This window comes from Ochotona princeps, chromosome 11 (genome assembly GCF_030435755.1).
Source record: "Ochotona princeps isolate mOchPri1 chromosome 11, mOchPri1.hap1, whole genome shotgun sequence".
Classification (NCBI taxonomy): domain Eukaryota; kingdom Metazoa; phylum Chordata; class Mammalia; order Lagomorpha; family Ochotonidae; genus Ochotona; species Ochotona princeps.
Window position 1 is genome coordinate 15,711,344 of NC_080842.1, and position 16,816 is coordinate 15,728,159.

General features: G+C 52.6%; 1 protein-coding gene across 2 annotated transcripts in view; it reads left to right on the forward strand.

The window, feature by feature from the left end:
• The first annotated feature begins 232 nt into the window (after positions 1-232).
• PRAG1 (PEAK1 related, kinase-activating pseudokinase 1) overlaps positions 233-16,816 on the forward strand; it is a 50,418-nt gene continuing 33,834 nt past the window's right edge. Inside the window, exons 1-3 of one of the 2 annotated variants that reach the window (XM_058669855.1) lie at positions 233-422; positions 5,286-5,708; positions 8,248-10,025. In XM_058669855.1, the coding sequence (XP_058525838.1) occupies positions 5,373-5,708; positions 8,248-10,025 (2,114 nt within the window). In that variant the 5' untranslated portion in view covers positions 233-422; positions 5,286-5,372. The remainder of the gene's footprint in view (positions 423-5,285; positions 5,709-8,247; positions 10,026-16,816) is intronic. The other variant, XM_058669856.1, reaches the window with a different exon arrangement.

Below are 16,816 nucleotides of genomic sequence, written 5' to 3' on the forward strand. Positions count from 1 at the left end.
CAGCAGCCCCGGAGGTCGCCGACGGGCAGCGGGACCCCCGGGGCTGGGGGTTGGGGGTTGGCCCGCGGGCAGCGCCCGGCAACGGGCTGAAGGCGGAGCCCCCAGAGCGGGGAGCCCGAGAGCGGGCCTGGCGCGCGCGGGGAGACGGTGGCGGCGGGCGCGCGGGAGCGGAGGGGCGCCGGGCGCGGGGACTGCAGCGGGGCGGCGGGGGCCGGGCCGGGCGGCGTCACCGGAGGCGGAGGGGGCGGAGCCGCGCGCGCAGCTGCCAGCCGGCCGCGGGGCCCAGGCAGACGACAGCCGCCCGCGGCCGGGCACGCAGAGCGCGCGGTCCCTCTCCGAACAATGCTCCGCGGCGCCCGGCTGCGTCCCGGAGGACAGCGACGCGGTGACCCACGGCCAGACCTGGTTAGCGCAGCCCCGAGGTGAGCCCCGACTGCCTGCTCCGAAGTCGGCCTGTTCTTGTGTGTGTGTGTTCCATGGCTAACGTGGCTGCATCGAGAAAATCGGCGGCAGCCGCGCGGGCGACCCACTGTCGCCGTCCCGCCGGAGCTGACAGGCGGCAGCCCAGGGGCTAAGTGGGGGAGCGTCCTGACCGCGTGAGCCCAGCGGTGGTTCCCGAGTCCGGAGCAACCCACGGGAAGACTCGGGAGCCGGAGGGTTGTTCTCGATTCATTCGAGAATTGCGCGCTCTTGGAGAAGGGGAAACTTTCCTTGGAGTTCCGGGATGGGGGGAGCGACTGCTGGAATGGTCTTGGCTGCTCCATTTACGCCGGGAGACCCGAGGTTTGGGAACTGCCTTTGACTGAAAGCTTTGTCACTGGAGCTGCGAGCTAGAGGCCACCCCGTGTTGCTCGGCCTGGGACCCCGGCGGTGATGGTTTGGGGGCGCGAGGTGATTACCTTTAGCGTAGCGGCGTGCCTGCGGAGGGCCGGATTCTCTAGCCTGCTTGGTCGCTTGGAAGCCCAGGCTGAGAGCACGTTTTTCCCTCTGTGCCCGTGTCGCCCGCTCCTGGCCGGGGACACACACACACAGTCCACTAGAATGAGAATGGAGGCAGCGGACAGCGTCGCCTCGCTGTGTGTATCCTTCAGGTGACGCTCAGGCGGGAGGGAACACGGTTTCCCAAAGCCGATACCAAAGCCCACAGGTCTGGGGCCCAGGAGTTGGGCAGTACAAGGGTAGTCACGGCAGGTTCCTTGGGCTTTGTTGAACCCTCCCAGCTATCCTTAATAGCCCTTGTCCCCTTCCCTGTCGGGGACGGAAATCTGACAGAAAGTCCTAAGGGAATCCTGCAGTTCTTCAGCCCTCCTGGGGTCCGGTGAAACTCAGGTAGCCTCCTTGTTGGCTTAAATGTGGGTGCAAAACCATATTCCTCCTGCTGAGGTTAGATGACACAGCACTGGAGAGAGAAAAAAAGAAAGTTGTGTATCTCAACTTTGTGTGTGTGAAGGTTGTGACCTTTTCCTTTCTGCTCTGGCCATCCTGGCCAATGGATCCTGTTGAAATGCAAACACTTTTGTATAAGGATTTTCTTTTGCTGGTGTTGCATTAATTTAGTTACAATATATAGAAGAAACTGTAGACTCCTTCTGTTACCGCCCCCCGCCCTCCCCCCGAATTCTCTCACTACATGAGCAACTACCATGCAAGCCTAAGGGACATGTTGAGCTAAGAACTTGAGTCCCACGAGTCTGGCCACTCTGATTCTTGAGATTCCTTTTGAAATGGGGTGGGAGTGCATCTGACAGCTTCGATCTTACACATGGCAGCCACAAATGTAGTGCAGGAGTTTGCAGAGGCAAAGATATTTTATCATGACTTGCATCAGAAAGAATGCTGAGATCTTTTGCTAATCTTACATGGCAGCCTCCTACTGGAATGGGTGAATTTGCATAATTCTGGGGGCTGCATCCCCTTGGAGGGTAGGAATGTGGGCTGGGGAGGTGCCATTCCCAGGCTGTGGAGAGAGCTGGCTCTGCTAAGGCTAGCCCCGGGGGTGTTTTTTTTTTTTTTTCTCCCCTCCTCTTTCACTTACAACAAACAGGAGAGGATGCCAGGCGCAATAGTTAGGGAGGGGTTCAGGTTCGATGTGTTGGTGAGTTGCTTGCCGGGACCCAGAAACCAGTGTGAACACCATGGTGGGAAGACCAGGGCTTCCTGTTTTCCCTTTCTCACAACTTCGCCTTAAAAACCTGCGTGTCTCCGGGCAGCTGTGTTGCCTAACCATTGGGGTGTCTCCTCCGCTGAGAAAAGGGCTCAGACACTGGTGAGCGGTTCCCAAGGAAACGCCTGGCACAGCCTCACTCTCAGGGCTGCAGTGTGCCATTGGCTGCAAAGGTGGGGGCCTGAGAACATGGGGAGGGGTCCAGGGCACCAAGCAGCCCCCTACCTTGTGACGTGTTTATATTGTCAGGTATCTGCTGAGGAAGTGAAAGGTAACCAATTCCAATGGTAAACCGGTGGTAGTCGCCGAGGAACTGGTTAGATGCCCATCTCCTGGGATGAGGACCTGGCTGGCAGCTGGGAGCCCACCTAGACCTGGTTTCTAAGCTCTTTCTCTGCCGTACCTCACCCATGGGCTGTGGGGGCACCTGCTGGTGCCTTTCTTTGGGGCAGTGTCAGTAGCCTTCACCCATCAGCTGCCCAGGATGACAGCCACTCCACCCTACTAAAAATCAAAATAGTCCCCCTGCTTTTTGCCTGCTTACAAAATGCAGCAGCAAGCCAAAGGATTTTGTGGCCCAGGTTTGTAGTAGGAAGAAAAAAACCCTGCTCTCGGCTTCCTCTGTCTGTTGAAGGAAGAAGCCCAGTGACCCCTTCTGGAGGATGTGGCTTGAGAATGAACCTGCTAAAGGCATACCCGGAGGGAGAGAAGAACATGACAGTCATCTTAAAGAAAGAGACCCAGGGACTAGTGTTGTGGTGGCATGTTGGGAAAAGCTTTCGCCTACAGTGCTTTGCATCCTGTGTGGATGCTGGTTCATGCCACAGCTGCTCCACTTCCGATCCAACTCCCATCTAATGGCCTGGGCAAAGCAGTGGAAGATGGTCCAGGTATCAGGACTCTGCCTCCCATGTGGGAAACTTGGTTGTCACTCTCTTTTTTTTTTTATTAAACTTTTTTTTTATTAATTACATTGCATCATGTGACAGTTTTTTTTTATTTTATTACTTTTTTATTTCATTTTTTATTGGAAAGCTGGATATACAGAGAGGAGGAGAGACAGAGAGGAAGATCCTCCATCTGATGATTCACTCCCCAAGTGAGCTGCAACGGCCGGTGCTGCGCCGATCCGAAGCCGGGAACCTGGAACCTCTTCCAGGTCTCCCACGTGGGTGCAGTGTCCCAATGCATTGGGCCATCCTCAACTGCTTTCCCAGGCCACAAGCAGGGAGCTGGATGGGAAGCAGGGCTGCCGGGATTAGAACCGGCGCCCATATGGGATCCCAGGGCTTTCAAGGTGAGGACTTAAGCCGCTAGGCCATGGCGCCGGGCCCTTGGTTGTCACTCTTGGCTCCAGGCTTCTTCCTGGCCCAGCCTTTTCTGTCGGGGCCATCTGGGGAGTGAGCTAATAGATAGATGATATCTCTTGCTCTGTCCATTTCTCTCTCAATTTTTCAAATAAATAAATCATTAAAAGAAAGAGAAGAGAGAGAGGAATCCAGTGTGACTGCTGACAGACGAATACTTGCCTTTATTCCCAAGTGTTCTGGCCACATGGAGATTCTGTAGGCTCCCGTGCTGGCTTTGCAGGGATGAGAGGGCCCTGGGCCCAGCACTGTTGCGCACCCCTGTGTGTAAGTGTGGGAGTGAGACCAGGAGCACTTCCCACGGAGAATGGAATGATCTCGGAGCTCCTGGCACATTCCACCTGGTTAGTCCTGTTGACAGTTTAGAGAGCATCAACCTCCAGCAGATTCTCGTGGGAGCAAAGCCAGGCCTGGGGCCAAATTGCCTCCGTGTAATGAGAATCTGTTCACCATGGGGTCTCCCAGAGGCTTTCCCAGGTACCCTCCCCCAGCAGGAATCCAGTGCATAATTCTAGGTCAGCAGGTGGACCCCAGCAAACTCTTGGTATCCCTGGACAGTTCTTGGTTTTTCTTATAAAGATATACTTATTTATATGACAGATAGACAAAAGGGAGAGACTGAAATAGACAAGACAAATTCTTCCATCCGCCGGCTCACCCCCCAGCTGTCCGCAACAGTCAGGCTGTTGGACCAGGCTGAAGCCAAGAGCTTCAGGTAGATGGCAGCGGTCCAAGTACTTGGGCCATCCTCTGCTGCTTTCCAAAGTATATTAATTAGCTGCATGGGAAATGGAGCTGCCAGGACTCACACCTGAATTCCGGCCTGATCTTCCTACCTCACAAGCAGCAGTTTAACCTGTTATGCTACAATTGATGCCAGCCACTAGGTCTTGGTGTTTGCCTTCGTTTTTCCCTCTGTGAAATGGGGTTAATAGCAACTAGATGGGATGTCACTTCAGTTAATTGGGTAATTATACATCTTGGAGCTCTTCCCCAGATAGTGTGAACTATCTCCCAGTCATCTTCTATTCAGTTACCACATGGACAAAACCTGTTTGACACTCCCTGCTTCCCATTCTGTTCTATCGGCCAGGCCTTGGCAAGGATAGCAGGCACTGAGCTGCAGTGACCTCACTCAGCACAGGTTGAAGGATGCACAGTAAGCTGTGTGTGTGTGTGTGTGTGTGTGTGTGTGTGTTGGGAGGGGGTGTCCTCAAGATGCCAGACCCCCGACAAGTTTTGTCCTAGGGGACAGGTCGGCGCCACAACGTCCCCTCCTCCACCTGCTCAGAGGAGTGCATTCCAGTGCCACCTTCACTCTCACATGATTCTCAAGCAAAAAAATTATAACTTGTTATCTGGGAACCACTACTCTGATTGGTCACGCACTTTGAGGTCCATGTGTTTCTGGGGCCAGTGTCACAGGCCCTGCACTCCCAGTGAGCAAAGCACAAGCTTCCCATCTCAAACTCTGCATGATTCCTTCCGGAAGGTGGCCAGAAGCCTCCAAGCACCCAAGATTTTAGGGGGGCCCCAGGTGGTTTTTGTTTGTTCTTCAAGTCACGAGGAGTGTTTAGCTTTTATAGATTTGATAAAGCCACGTTACTCAAAAGTGTGTAAGGGCTTTATGCGAACCATGGAAAAAATGGAACATTCCTCCTTAGCTCCCTCTTCCCCATGAAATAGACTCCAGTTGCCCACACTGGCCTTGGGTAGGGCAGGTTTCTAATTAGGTGAGCTGTCTGTCTTTCTAGGAAGTCACTCTGGGACCTACCTCTTCCACTCACCAGGCCACACCAGCAAGCCAAGCACAAGATGAGCCAGCACCCCATGGGCCCAAGATGCAGCACACCGTCCCACTGACCCTAAAGAGCCTGAAGATGTCAGCGTGCAGTGACTTTGTGGAGCACATCTGGAAGCCCGGGTCCTGCAAGAACTGCTTCTGCCTGCGGAGCGACCACCAGCCAGCTGCCGGTCGGCCCCAACCCCGAGCAGGCAGCCTGCCCTCCCCTCCTGCTCCTCGCCTGCCTCCCAAGCCTGACAGCGGCCGCTTGGAAGATGAGGCCGTGAGTGGCTCGCCCTACTCCAAGCCCACCATCGCTGTGAAGCCCACCATGATGAGCTCAGAGGCCCCTGACATGTGGGCAGAGCCCAGCATGAGTGCCGAGGTCTCACAGGTAAGGTGGCTTTTTTCCAGGGGCTGCTTCTCTTCTGACCCTGGGTAACTGGTGGCAGTCAGCGAGGGCTGTGGGAGCCCTGTTCCTGCAGGTTGGCTTCCAATCCCGAGCCCCAAGAATGGCTCTTTCCCAACTGGAGTGTGTAACTGTAGCTACCCTCCCTTGTACGGATCCCCTAGGCAAAGAACCATTTGACGTTGAGATTGTAGATGGGAAGACAAATGAAGCTTTTTAAAAAGAATTATTAGCAAGAACTTTATGATTTATTTTCATATTGTACAATGCCAGTTTTATAAAAGTTTTATCTCATTATTTGGAAACAGAATGACAGAGAGAGATCTTCCATCCACTGGTTCACTCACTCCCTAACTGGCTGAAATGGGCAGGACTGGACCAGGCCAAGGCCAGAAACCAACAGCTTCCTCCAGATCTTCCACAGGGCTCTAGTTGGCCACCTTCTACTTCTTTGCCCAGGCCATTAGCAGGGAGCTGGATCAGAAGTGGAGCAGCTGGGACTCAAACCAGCGCTGTGATATGGGTGCCAGTGCTACAGACAGAGGCTTAACCTCACAGTGCCACAATGTGGCCCGCAACAAATGAAGCTTTTTTAAAGGAGTTTTAATTTTTTTTTTTGTCCAACTGATAAAATGATGCATGTAAGTAGAAAGCATGGCTTTAAGTATGTTATGTACCCAAAATGTCTCAAGGCAACTTTAGCCAACATGAAATCATAACCCACAGCTCCCACTTAGCTCCTTCCTTGCTGTGCCAAGCACAGCTGATTGCATCATTTTCACGCATAACTGTCAAAGACAAAATTCTTTATTAAAAAAGTATAACCACAGCATGACCACGCTGAGAGAAGTATCAGCAGCAACGGCATGCCATCATCCCCTGCCCTGCAATTCCATGTCCCAGTTTTGAAGTGGGGGTTTCAGCAGCTTTGTTTTCGGGTCACTGAAGACAGTTGCATCTCCCTGGGGGGCTAGACCATTCCAATCTGTCCCACAGAGAACTCTTTATTAAAAAAACCGCAGCCATCTAGAAGGCACAATGACCAGGCCTGTTACCTGTAAACAAGTGTGGGAAGCCGCAGGTCCCAGACACCTTCCAGGAGCGCTGGTTCCGTTTTGGGCCTCTTGGCCCCAAGTGGCCTTCCTCAGGAGTGAGTGGGCCAGGAAGGGTGTAGGAGCCATTGTTCAAAGGTCAGTTTCAAATCAGACGACACGTAACTGAGGAATGGCATTTCTTGGGGAGGCGGTGAGCTTCAACATGGCTGCCTTTCTCAGGGCTGCCCGGGTTGTCCTATGCCAGTTAAAGCCCATTCGCCTCTCACATGCTGAGCAAGGATTCTGGGTTCAGACCCCCCCAACCATCTTCCTGGTGTGGAGGAATGGGGGGCTTGGGCAAGAAGCCAGAAGCCAATGCTGTTTGAGACTGCTTCTAGCAGTGGGGATAGGCAAGAAACTGAGAAGAGAAGGGGGATGATCGTGAGCAGTCGACTTCTGGATCTCGGCACCCCCACCACCACCACTACCGGGTCCACCTGTGCCTGTAGCCAGGAGAAAGAGCCGCAAAGCCAAGCCCAGGAAGCAATGGCCCTTAGCCATGCCCCCTCCCATTCTCCTGCCCTGTCTGTACCTGTCCCCCTCCCCCAAGGGTTTTAAATCATCCTGACTTTGGCTTCTTCAGGAGTGCCTGGAGACAGGCTTAAGGGCAAGTATGATGGCTCAATGGGCTAATCTTCCACCTACAAGTACTGACATCACAAGTGGGTGCCGGTTGGAGTCCCAGCTGCTCCACTTCCCATCCAGCTCCCTGTGTATGCTCTGAGAAAGCAGGATGGGTCAAAGCCTTGGGACTCTTCACCCTCATGGGAGACCCAGAAGAGGCTCCCGACTTCGGATGGGCTCAGCTCTGGCCATCGATGCCATTTAAGAAGTGAACTAGCAGATGGAAGATCTTTTTGTCTCTCCTCTCTATAAATCTGCCTTTTCAAGAAAAGTAAATAAATGTTAAAAAAAAAAATGAATGCGAAACAAAAATTAAACAAAACCCAAATGTTTGTTTTGTTTTTAAAGCTTTAGCCATTGAGTCACAGAGAAAGGAAAGAGTGCACTTCATCCATTGGTTCACTCCCCAGATGCGGACTGCGTCTAGGCCAAGGCCAGGAGCCATGGGTCTCTCACGTGGGTGCAGGCACCAGTCTTCTTCCATGGCTGTCCCAGGTGGATCAGAAGTGGAGCAGCTGGGACACCACTCAGCACCTATATGGGCCGCAGGGCCCACAAGCTACTGGCTTTACTGCTGGGCCAAATCTTTTCTAAGCCTGTAGGGGAACTTACTTTACTTGACACCTGTAAGAGAACAAGGAAAAATGCCTTTTCCCTCTTCCCCTCAGATTTATAAACCAAAAGCGTGGCCGACCCTGGGAGGGAAGCAGAGGCTGCCTGCTTGCAGTGGAGGGGTGGTCTCTCAGTGGCCTTGGCCGGGGACAGCCGCAAGCCACTTCCCTAACGCCAGTCTCTTAACCCTTTAGGGCATCTGGAGGCGCACCCCCGGCAAGCTGCCCCTGCCCAAGCCGGATGATGTACCTCTGGTGTACCTGAGCAACTTCCGCGGCGTCCCCAAGCCCACCAGCCCCTCGGCCTGCTCTGGCGGCAGCCCCCGCTGCCCACCCGCCTACGCCATGGTCGGCCTGCACAACCTGGAGGCCCGGGGGGAACGGAGCATTGCCTTCCATCCCGTGGGCTTCCAGGACGAAAAGGCAAACCGAGAGGACAAAGCCTCCTTTCCACACACGGAGCTGCCTTCGGCTCAGGAGAGCTTCCGCCAGAAACTGGCTGCCTTCGCGGGGAAGAGCTCGAGCGGTGTTGGCAGCCACCGAGGGCCCCGGTCCTGCCCTTCCCCGCAGCAGCCGCCGCTGCCGCCACCGCGGGGATCCCTGCCCTCTGAAGATGACAGCGACCCCAGGTGCTCGCCCTCTGGGGACAGTGAGGGTGGCGAGTACTGCTCCATCCTGGACTGCTGCCCTGGGAACCCCACTGCCCCGGAAGCCTTGCCCGGGGCTGGAGACTGCTCACCGCAGCGCTGGGAGCCCACTGCGGAGGAGAGGCGGGCACTGAGCGACAGTCAGGGCCCCTCCGCCAGCACGCCACCCTGCCTGGGCCCCAAGAAGCCTTCCCTGGCCTCTGAGGCCGCCAGCTCCTCCGACGGCCTCTCCTGTGGCAGCCGCAGCAGTGGCGCTAGCAGTCCCTTCGCTCCACACCTCGAGAACGACTACTGCTCCCTGGTCAAGGACCCTGTCCAGGGGAAGCAGCCGGACTCTGGCTGCCACACCTCCCTAGTGACCTCCAGCAGGTGCCTGGGGCCTACCACGGAGCCACAACTCCCGCCTCAGGCCGGAAGCGCTGCTCCGCCAGAACCCATCTATGCTGAGAGCACCAAGAGGAAGAAAGCACCTTCAGGCTCTTCACGGAACCAGGCCAAGACAGAACAGGCAGCCCAGGGCCAGGCGTGGACAGGTGACGCCCGGGCTCCGAAAGCAGCACAGGGCAGGGGTCGGGACAGGGAAGGCTCAGACCTGGTGCCCCAGGTGGCTGCCACCATCACGGTCATGGCAGCCCACCCGGAGGAGGACCACCGCACCATCTATCTTAGCAGCCCTGACTCCGCCGTGGGTGTGCAGTGGCCGCAGGGGCCGGTGTGCCAGGACATTGAGGCAGGTGAGGACGAGACTCCCGCGGTGAGCTACAGGGAAAGCCAGCATCCTCACGGTGCTGGCAACAGCACACCCAGAAGGAAGCCTGCCATCCCCCCGAAGCTGTCCAGGAGCAGCCCTGGGGGGTCCCCTGTGTCACCTTCTGCCTCCCCACTGGCTGACCTCAGCGACGGGAGCCCAGGCAGTGGCAGCCTGGGGCTGGCACCTGCGTGTAAAGGCCCTGCCGACCCCACTCCTGCCTGCCGGACCAATGGGGTGGCTGCAAGCAACTCTGTCAGGTGCCCAGCACCCGCCCCTTCAGCCGTGGACCCCAGGCGGCCCAGGTTCCAGACAGGTGCCTGGAGCCGGCAATGCCGGATAGAGGAAGAGGAGGAGGCAGGACACGAGTTGCTGAGTCACAGCTGGGGAAGAGAGTTGAACGGTCCCTCTAGCTCCTCCACCTGGCATCGGGTGCAGCCCCCAGATGCCGCCTCTTCCGGGCCACATGGCAAAGCCAGCACAGGGATGAGCAAGTCGGCCTCATTTGCCTTTGAGTTTCCCAAGGACAGGAGCAGGATGGAGACTTTCTCACCTCCTCCCCCACCCCCAAAGTCCAGGTGAGTACCCTGTGTGTATCTTTGAACATGTGGTCTGGTTGGCTTACCAGGAAAACAAGAAAGCTCATGGAGAGGAGAATGGGGTTAGAAGATGCGGTTCCGACAAAGTTGGCAGTGTCATGAGCTTACTTTTCATTTCCTGCTTCATGAACTTTTTACCTGTTTGTGGGGAGGACTAGGCTCTCTTTTCTCCAAGTCCTTCGGTCTGCACCTGTCTCAGTACCTTCACAGCCTGCGGAGAGTGGGAGTGGCTGCCTGCACTTGAACTCAGCATACCACACACTCCCTAGGCCCCTTGTTTTTATAATCTGGTCTTTGTTGTATCTCCATCTCTCTGAACTACTAGCAGGCTGTTTCAAGGAAACCGTGAAATTTTTCTGCAGCAGCTGTCTTCGCTGTTTGCTTTGACGTTGGTGCTGGAAGCGAGCGAGACTGCATAAAGGGAGAAGCCGCTGTACCCCTTGAGTTTGAGCATCAGGGCGTTGAGTGCTGTGACTGCATTGCCTGGCTTTGGTGCTGGCTGCTGAGCCTGCACACCAGGCGTTTCCCATTTGCACAAGGAAATGCCATTCTCTCTGCTCTCTCTCTCTTTCTCCTCTCTCTCTTTCTTTCTCTCAGGTGGGGTTTTAATTATCATCTGAGTTGCCAGCTGAGATTTGGGATTTGATTTGTTATGCTAAAACCCTTGCCTTCTATAAAGTTTAAGCCCAATGGGATTTCCCAGAGGGTCTGAATTCTAGTTCTTAAAACCCAAACAAAACAAAAATTCTTACTTTTTGGCACTTGGGGGAGAAAAATTTAGGAGACACTGTTTAAGGGAATATGGGTGGAAAAAGCTTCTTGTACTGTTTTAAAAATAGCAGATCAGTGTTTATTTTCACTTAGGGAGGTATTTTCTATTTATTATTTTTCTATTTGAAAGGCAGAGTTACAGAGAGAGATAAGGGGGAGGGGGGGTACGTATATATAGAGAGATCTGCTGGTGTACTCCTCAAATGGTTGCAACAACCCAGGCTGGGCCAGGCTGAAGCCAGGAAATATTCCATGTCTCCCACATGGGTTGCCAGAGCTCAGCAAATCCACTGCTTTCCCGGATACATTTAGTAGGGAGCTGGATAAGAAGTGGGACAGCTGGGCCTCAAACCTCCTTCCCTACAGGATGGTAACACTACAGGCCATAACCTTACCCACTGAGCCAAAGCAGCAGGAAGCATTTTCATGTTCCAGGCTGTTAGATTTGCTGCTCGCCAAGATGTTAGATTCGCCACCAGGGAAAGAATAACTCAGCCAAATATATAAAAGAATTTAGATGGCCTTTATTTCAGGGAACCACGGTCATGGGCTTCCCTTCCCCATGCAGCAGACAGACAGACATGACGCTGAAGGCTGCAGAGGAAGAAGAGTGTGGGAGAGATGGGTAAAGGCCTTTTTAAACTCTCCTTGACCCAGAAGCTGAAACTGGGGTCTCCTTGGCCATTATTTGGTGGAGGGATATGGGTTTGTGTCCCTCATTGGTGCAATCATGGCTTCACAGCCTGAGGGGCCCACCAGAATTCCGCCATCCGTTCCAGGTTTGGTGGAGGCAAACTCCGCCTTCCTCAGGTTACCATGGTAGCCATCACAAGCATGACTGTCCAAATCTGAATTTTGACCTCTTGCCAGTGAAGCTATGAGAAGGCAGGTGCACACTATCCACACACCACAACACTGACTCTTAGCTCTAAAACTGAGGAGGATGCCAGGAACTGTGGCAGCCTTCAGATCTCCCAGTGTGAGAATGCAGTGCATCCTGGATCCAGCACCCAGACCAGTACAGACTGGTGGTCAAGAAAAAAGGTAGATCATGGAAAAACGTGGGTCTTCAGACAACATAAGTGCTTTGGTTACCTTTTTCCAATGGGGCCAGTGGATGGTGTGTGTCCAGTGGATCTAGTGGGTGGTGCTTCCGGTGAGCGGCTTCATGTGGGAGTGATGTGGAGGTGTGGCAGAACCTGGAACAGCGTGGGTAAGACAGGGCCCCATCTGCTTTCCCGGCCCATTGTGGAGGAGCACATTTTCTGCCTTGCCCATCATCCTGTCTGACAAAGCTGACTTTGGCTGGAGAGGAAAAAGAAGCAGATGTTAAGAATTGCTAGGTTTGCTAGAGCCTTACTCAGCAGAAGCTTGTGTGTCTGAGATTTTGTGCCCTGTAACTGTCCGATACCTTCCCGAGATAACACCTGTTCAGAGGTCCTGGTGATGTCCGTTTGGTGTGCTTGGTGATCCAGGCAGGCAGGTGAGGGCAGAGTCTCACCAAGTAGCTTCCTTCTCACACCTGCTTGGAATGATAGGGCCCTTGGGCATCCCTGGCTCACAACCCCTGTCTACCGAGGGTGAGTGTATGTGGGGAGGACTGGTGGATGAGTACTGCTGTGTAGGAAACAAAACCCTGCAGGCCACAAGTGTGGAGTCTTAGTGCAAAGTTAGGTTCAAGACTTCAGGCAGTGCCTCGGGAAATGATACAGATGCCACACCAGCAGAATTCTCTCTGCCTTTGCTGCAAACCTGGTTTAAAATGACGTAGCACTTTGGAGTGATGACACAGCTCAGAAAGGAGTGATGGGCTTGAGCACGGACGTGGGCACTGGGGAGCACAGGTGACTAAGTTGTAGACAGGTTAATGTGGCTGTTGTGTCCAAAGCTCTGAGACTCACTCAAAGTCAAGTTTCTACCAGCAAAAGGAGAGGTGTTTTTGGTTGAGTCACTTGTGTTAATTTTGGCACTAATCACTCTGTGCCATGTTCTTGCCTTCCTCTGGGTAGGACACTGGCAAGCCAGGGCTGGGTCTGTCCTGGGCTTCTGTGTGCCATTAATCCCCCTCCCATGCTGCTTCTCAGCAGACAGACAGATTGGGACAGTGTCACCCAAGGAATCCTGTTCTGTCCACAGAAGCTGCCGTCTTGCTATCCCACGGACCCCAAGGACTTCTAGGAATGGATTGTGATGACTAAGATGGGTGTTATCACCATACTCCGTGTCCACTCTCGTCACAGCTGCAGATGCCTTATTTTGCATTACAATGGGCTGGCAAACCATACACTGGAAAACCCTAGAGTTGCCATGCTTTCTAGGCTTGTTGCAATGACATTTTGAAAAATCTCTGATTGTGGTGTCGGAGTTGTAGCTTAGCAGGTGAAGTGCACTGCCTGCAATGCCGGCATCTCCTATGAGCACTTGTTCAAGTCCTAGCTGCTCCACTTTCAGTCCAGCTCCCTGTTGACAGCCTGGGAAAGCAGTGGAAGATGACTCAAGTACTTAGGCTCCTGCTTCTCATGTGGTAGACATGGAAGAAGCTCCTGGCTCTTGGCTTTGGTCTGGCCCATCCCTAGCTGTTGCAATCATCTGGGGCATGAAGTAGCAGATTAAAGATGTGTGTGTGTGTGTGTGTGTGTGTTTTGCCCTCTCTCTATAATTCTTTCAAATAAAATGAATGAATCTTCAAAAGAAAAAGCTCAGTTTGCATTAGGAAGTACTGTGTGCTTGATGGAGCTTCAAGGACTTGGCTAGAGATCAAGTTGGTCAGAAGTGAGTGAACCCTGGGAATGCTTCAGTGAGAGAAGATACCCCCACGCATTCACACAGAGTTTGGCAATCAGTACAAAGCACGTGCACCAGCACTGCAAGTTTATGTTCTGCCCCATGCCAGGGGCAAATTAATAGTTGGCTTCATCCCATGAGTTTGTGGGTAGAACCTGGAAATACGAGACATGGAATGATGTCATTAGTCCTGAGTGCTGGATTTGATTCCTAGTGTCTGGTTCTGTAAAGTTTTAAATTGCTGACTTCACACACACACACATTCAGAGTTTTTCAGTAATTTTAAGCATACGTCCTTGACTAAACCTTAGGGATCAGAGACTTTGAAATTCCCAGTGCCTACTAATTGCCTCCTTGGTGTGAGGCAGTGTGCAAGAGCTGCTCTGTAAGCCAGTTCTTGGGTGGGATTCTTTTCCTTCAGGATCCTGAGAGTTGAGTGGGTGTGGCTTAAGGCAGCACATGTGCACTGTAACCACTCAAGATCCACTCCAATCTCCTTCCAGTTGGCAAGACGGTATCTCAGAGAATCCGTGTTCTCTGCAGAAACTCAAAGGTGAAACTCAGCTCAGACTCAGGCTGTTGACAGTTCTTCCGGTAACTGTATTTTGATCCAAGCCTTAGATTGCTGCAAGCTTGTAAATAGTCATTCAGTTTTCAAAAGTACATAGTAAAGTAAGTAGATGGTAAGGTAAAGAGCATGCTTAGTCATCTACAATTCTATAAGGTCCAGCTTGGGGCCTGGTGCATAGTTTGTGCTCAAGAAGAATTCCTTAAATGGACAGTTGTACGCAGGGACCATGGCCTGTGTATTTCATCTTCCAGAAAAGCACATGACTCCATGCTTGGCGTATAGTAAGTGCTCAAGAAACGTCAAAGAAACAGATAGTTTTAGCCACAAAGTATTCTTGTGAACCGGGTCTCCAGCCTGTCCCAGTGCACTGTTCAAGCCTCTTTGGACACAGTTATCATAGTGTCTTGCCTTGCATTGCATTGAAATTGGTCCATGCTTACAACTTCTCAGGAAGTTGTAACTTCCTAGGAATGTGACAGTTGTGTCTCAGACTTCTTTCTTTTTATGAAAAAAAAAAAAGATGTATTTGAAAGGTAAAGTTGCAGATAGAGAGGAACCTTCCATATGCTAGTTCGTTCCCCAAATGGCTGCAATAACCAGGGCGGGCCAGACCAAAGTCAGGAGACTGAAGCACCATCCAGGTCTCACATGCAGCTGGCAGGGCCCCAAGTGCTTGGGCCGTCTGCTGTTGCTTTTCTTGGAGCCACCAGCGGGGAGCTGGATCAGAAGTGCTGCAGCCAGGACTCAAAACAGTGTTCATATGGGATTCTGGTGCAGACAGTGGCCTAACCTGTTACGTCGTGGCACTGGCCCTCATTTTTCTTGACGTGCCCATGCCTCAGCACAGAACTTGATACACTGCAAATGTTCAAAGGATTAGTGAATTCTCAAAAGTCCAGAGTGACCAATGTCTGCACAGTACTTGGTCTGCCTTTCCAGTGGACACCTGTTATGATTTTGTGGCTATCTTTGCTCAATGTAGCATCATTTCCCTGGAGAGAGACACTGAGGTCACTAATGATTAATGCCTCAAGGTGAGCAAAAGACCTATAGGCACAATGCATCTTAAAAAAAGAAAAAAAAGATTTACTTATTTTCATTGGAAAGGTAAATTTAGAAAGAGAAGGCGAGACAGGAAAAATCTTCCACCTGCTGGTTCATTCCCCAAGTGGCAACAACAGCCAGAGCCGAGCTGATCTGAAACCAGGAACCAGAAGCCTCCTCTGGGTCTCCCATGCAGGTACAGGGTCCCAAGGCTTTGGTCCATCGTCTACTGCTTTCTCAGGCCACAGGAGGGGAGCTGGAAGGGAAGTGGAGCAGCCAGGACATGAACGGGCACCCATAGGGGACCCAGCACTTGTAAGGGGAGGATTAACTATTGCGCCAGGCCCACAATGCATCCTTTCATGGACTAATTACTCTGCAGAGATGGTACATTTCACTTTCGCACGAGGTTCTCCTACTGTGACCTTTTTACCCCCAGTTATTAAGCTGAGCAGGTGTGCAGAGCCAGGCCCCTCTCACCGTAGAATGTTCCTTTCAGATGGTCATGATCATGTCAAGACGTTGTTTTTTCCATCGGAAGGTTGCAGGCAACTCCAGGGTGTGCGTAGACTTTCTGTGCTCTGTGGGGTGCCTTGGAAAGCACAGCCAGGGAGCATAATCTTGTCCCCGCCGCCCACCCTGCTTTCGGAGGGACTTTGTTCCCATACTGGCTGGTCTACTCTTCAGGGGTGGAGTACACCAGCTGGTGAGAAGTTTTTCTGTCCAGGACCCGAGCACTTTTTTTCTTTTTACTGTGATTGTGAGATTGTGACGTCCTTAGGAAAGGAAGCCCATGTCTTTTGTAGGCTTGCTAGACCAAGTGCAAAGAATATTGCCTGTCTCTTTCTTCAGCTAATCCGTCTGAGATTTTAAAGATCTGAGTCTAATTCCTCTGTATTTAACTTACTCATTCTTTTCTTCTGTGGACTTTTGGGTGGATCCCTGAAATTGTGTTGCTGTTCTCATACCACCCGGTAAATCTCCCTGCCTCAGTTGCTTCCCTCCACTGTCCTGGGTGGCAATTCTTTCTGTTGTTCCAACAAGCAGACTTGCACGGACAGCTGGACTTCACTGGGTGACCTGGGGACTTTCAGGTTGAAAACTACACTAAGAACATCCTTCCCCTTTGACTCACTCCAGTTAGTTTTTCTTACCTTGCAATTGTTTTTATTTTTTTTTAAAGATTTGTTTATTTTTTATTACAAAGTCAGATATACAGAGAGGAGAGACAGAGAGGAAGATCTTCCGTCCAATGATTCACTCCCCAAGTGAGCACAATGGCTGGTGCTGCGCCGATCCAAAGCCGGGAACCTGGAGCCTCTTCCAGGTCTCCCACGTGGGTGCAGGGTCCCAAAGCCTTGGGCCGTCCTTGACTGCTTTCCCAGGCCATAAGCAGGGAGCAGGATGGGAAGTGGAGCTGCCGGGATTAGAACCGGCGCCCATATTGGATCCCGGGGAGTTCAAGGTGAGGACTTCAGCCGCTAGGCCATGCTGCCGGGCCCGCAACTGTTTTTAGTAAGTATTGCTAGCACATGATCCCCTTGGCATCCCAGTAGCCTGGTGTTTAGTCAATTTTTATGTATTTCTTAAAAAGAAAGAA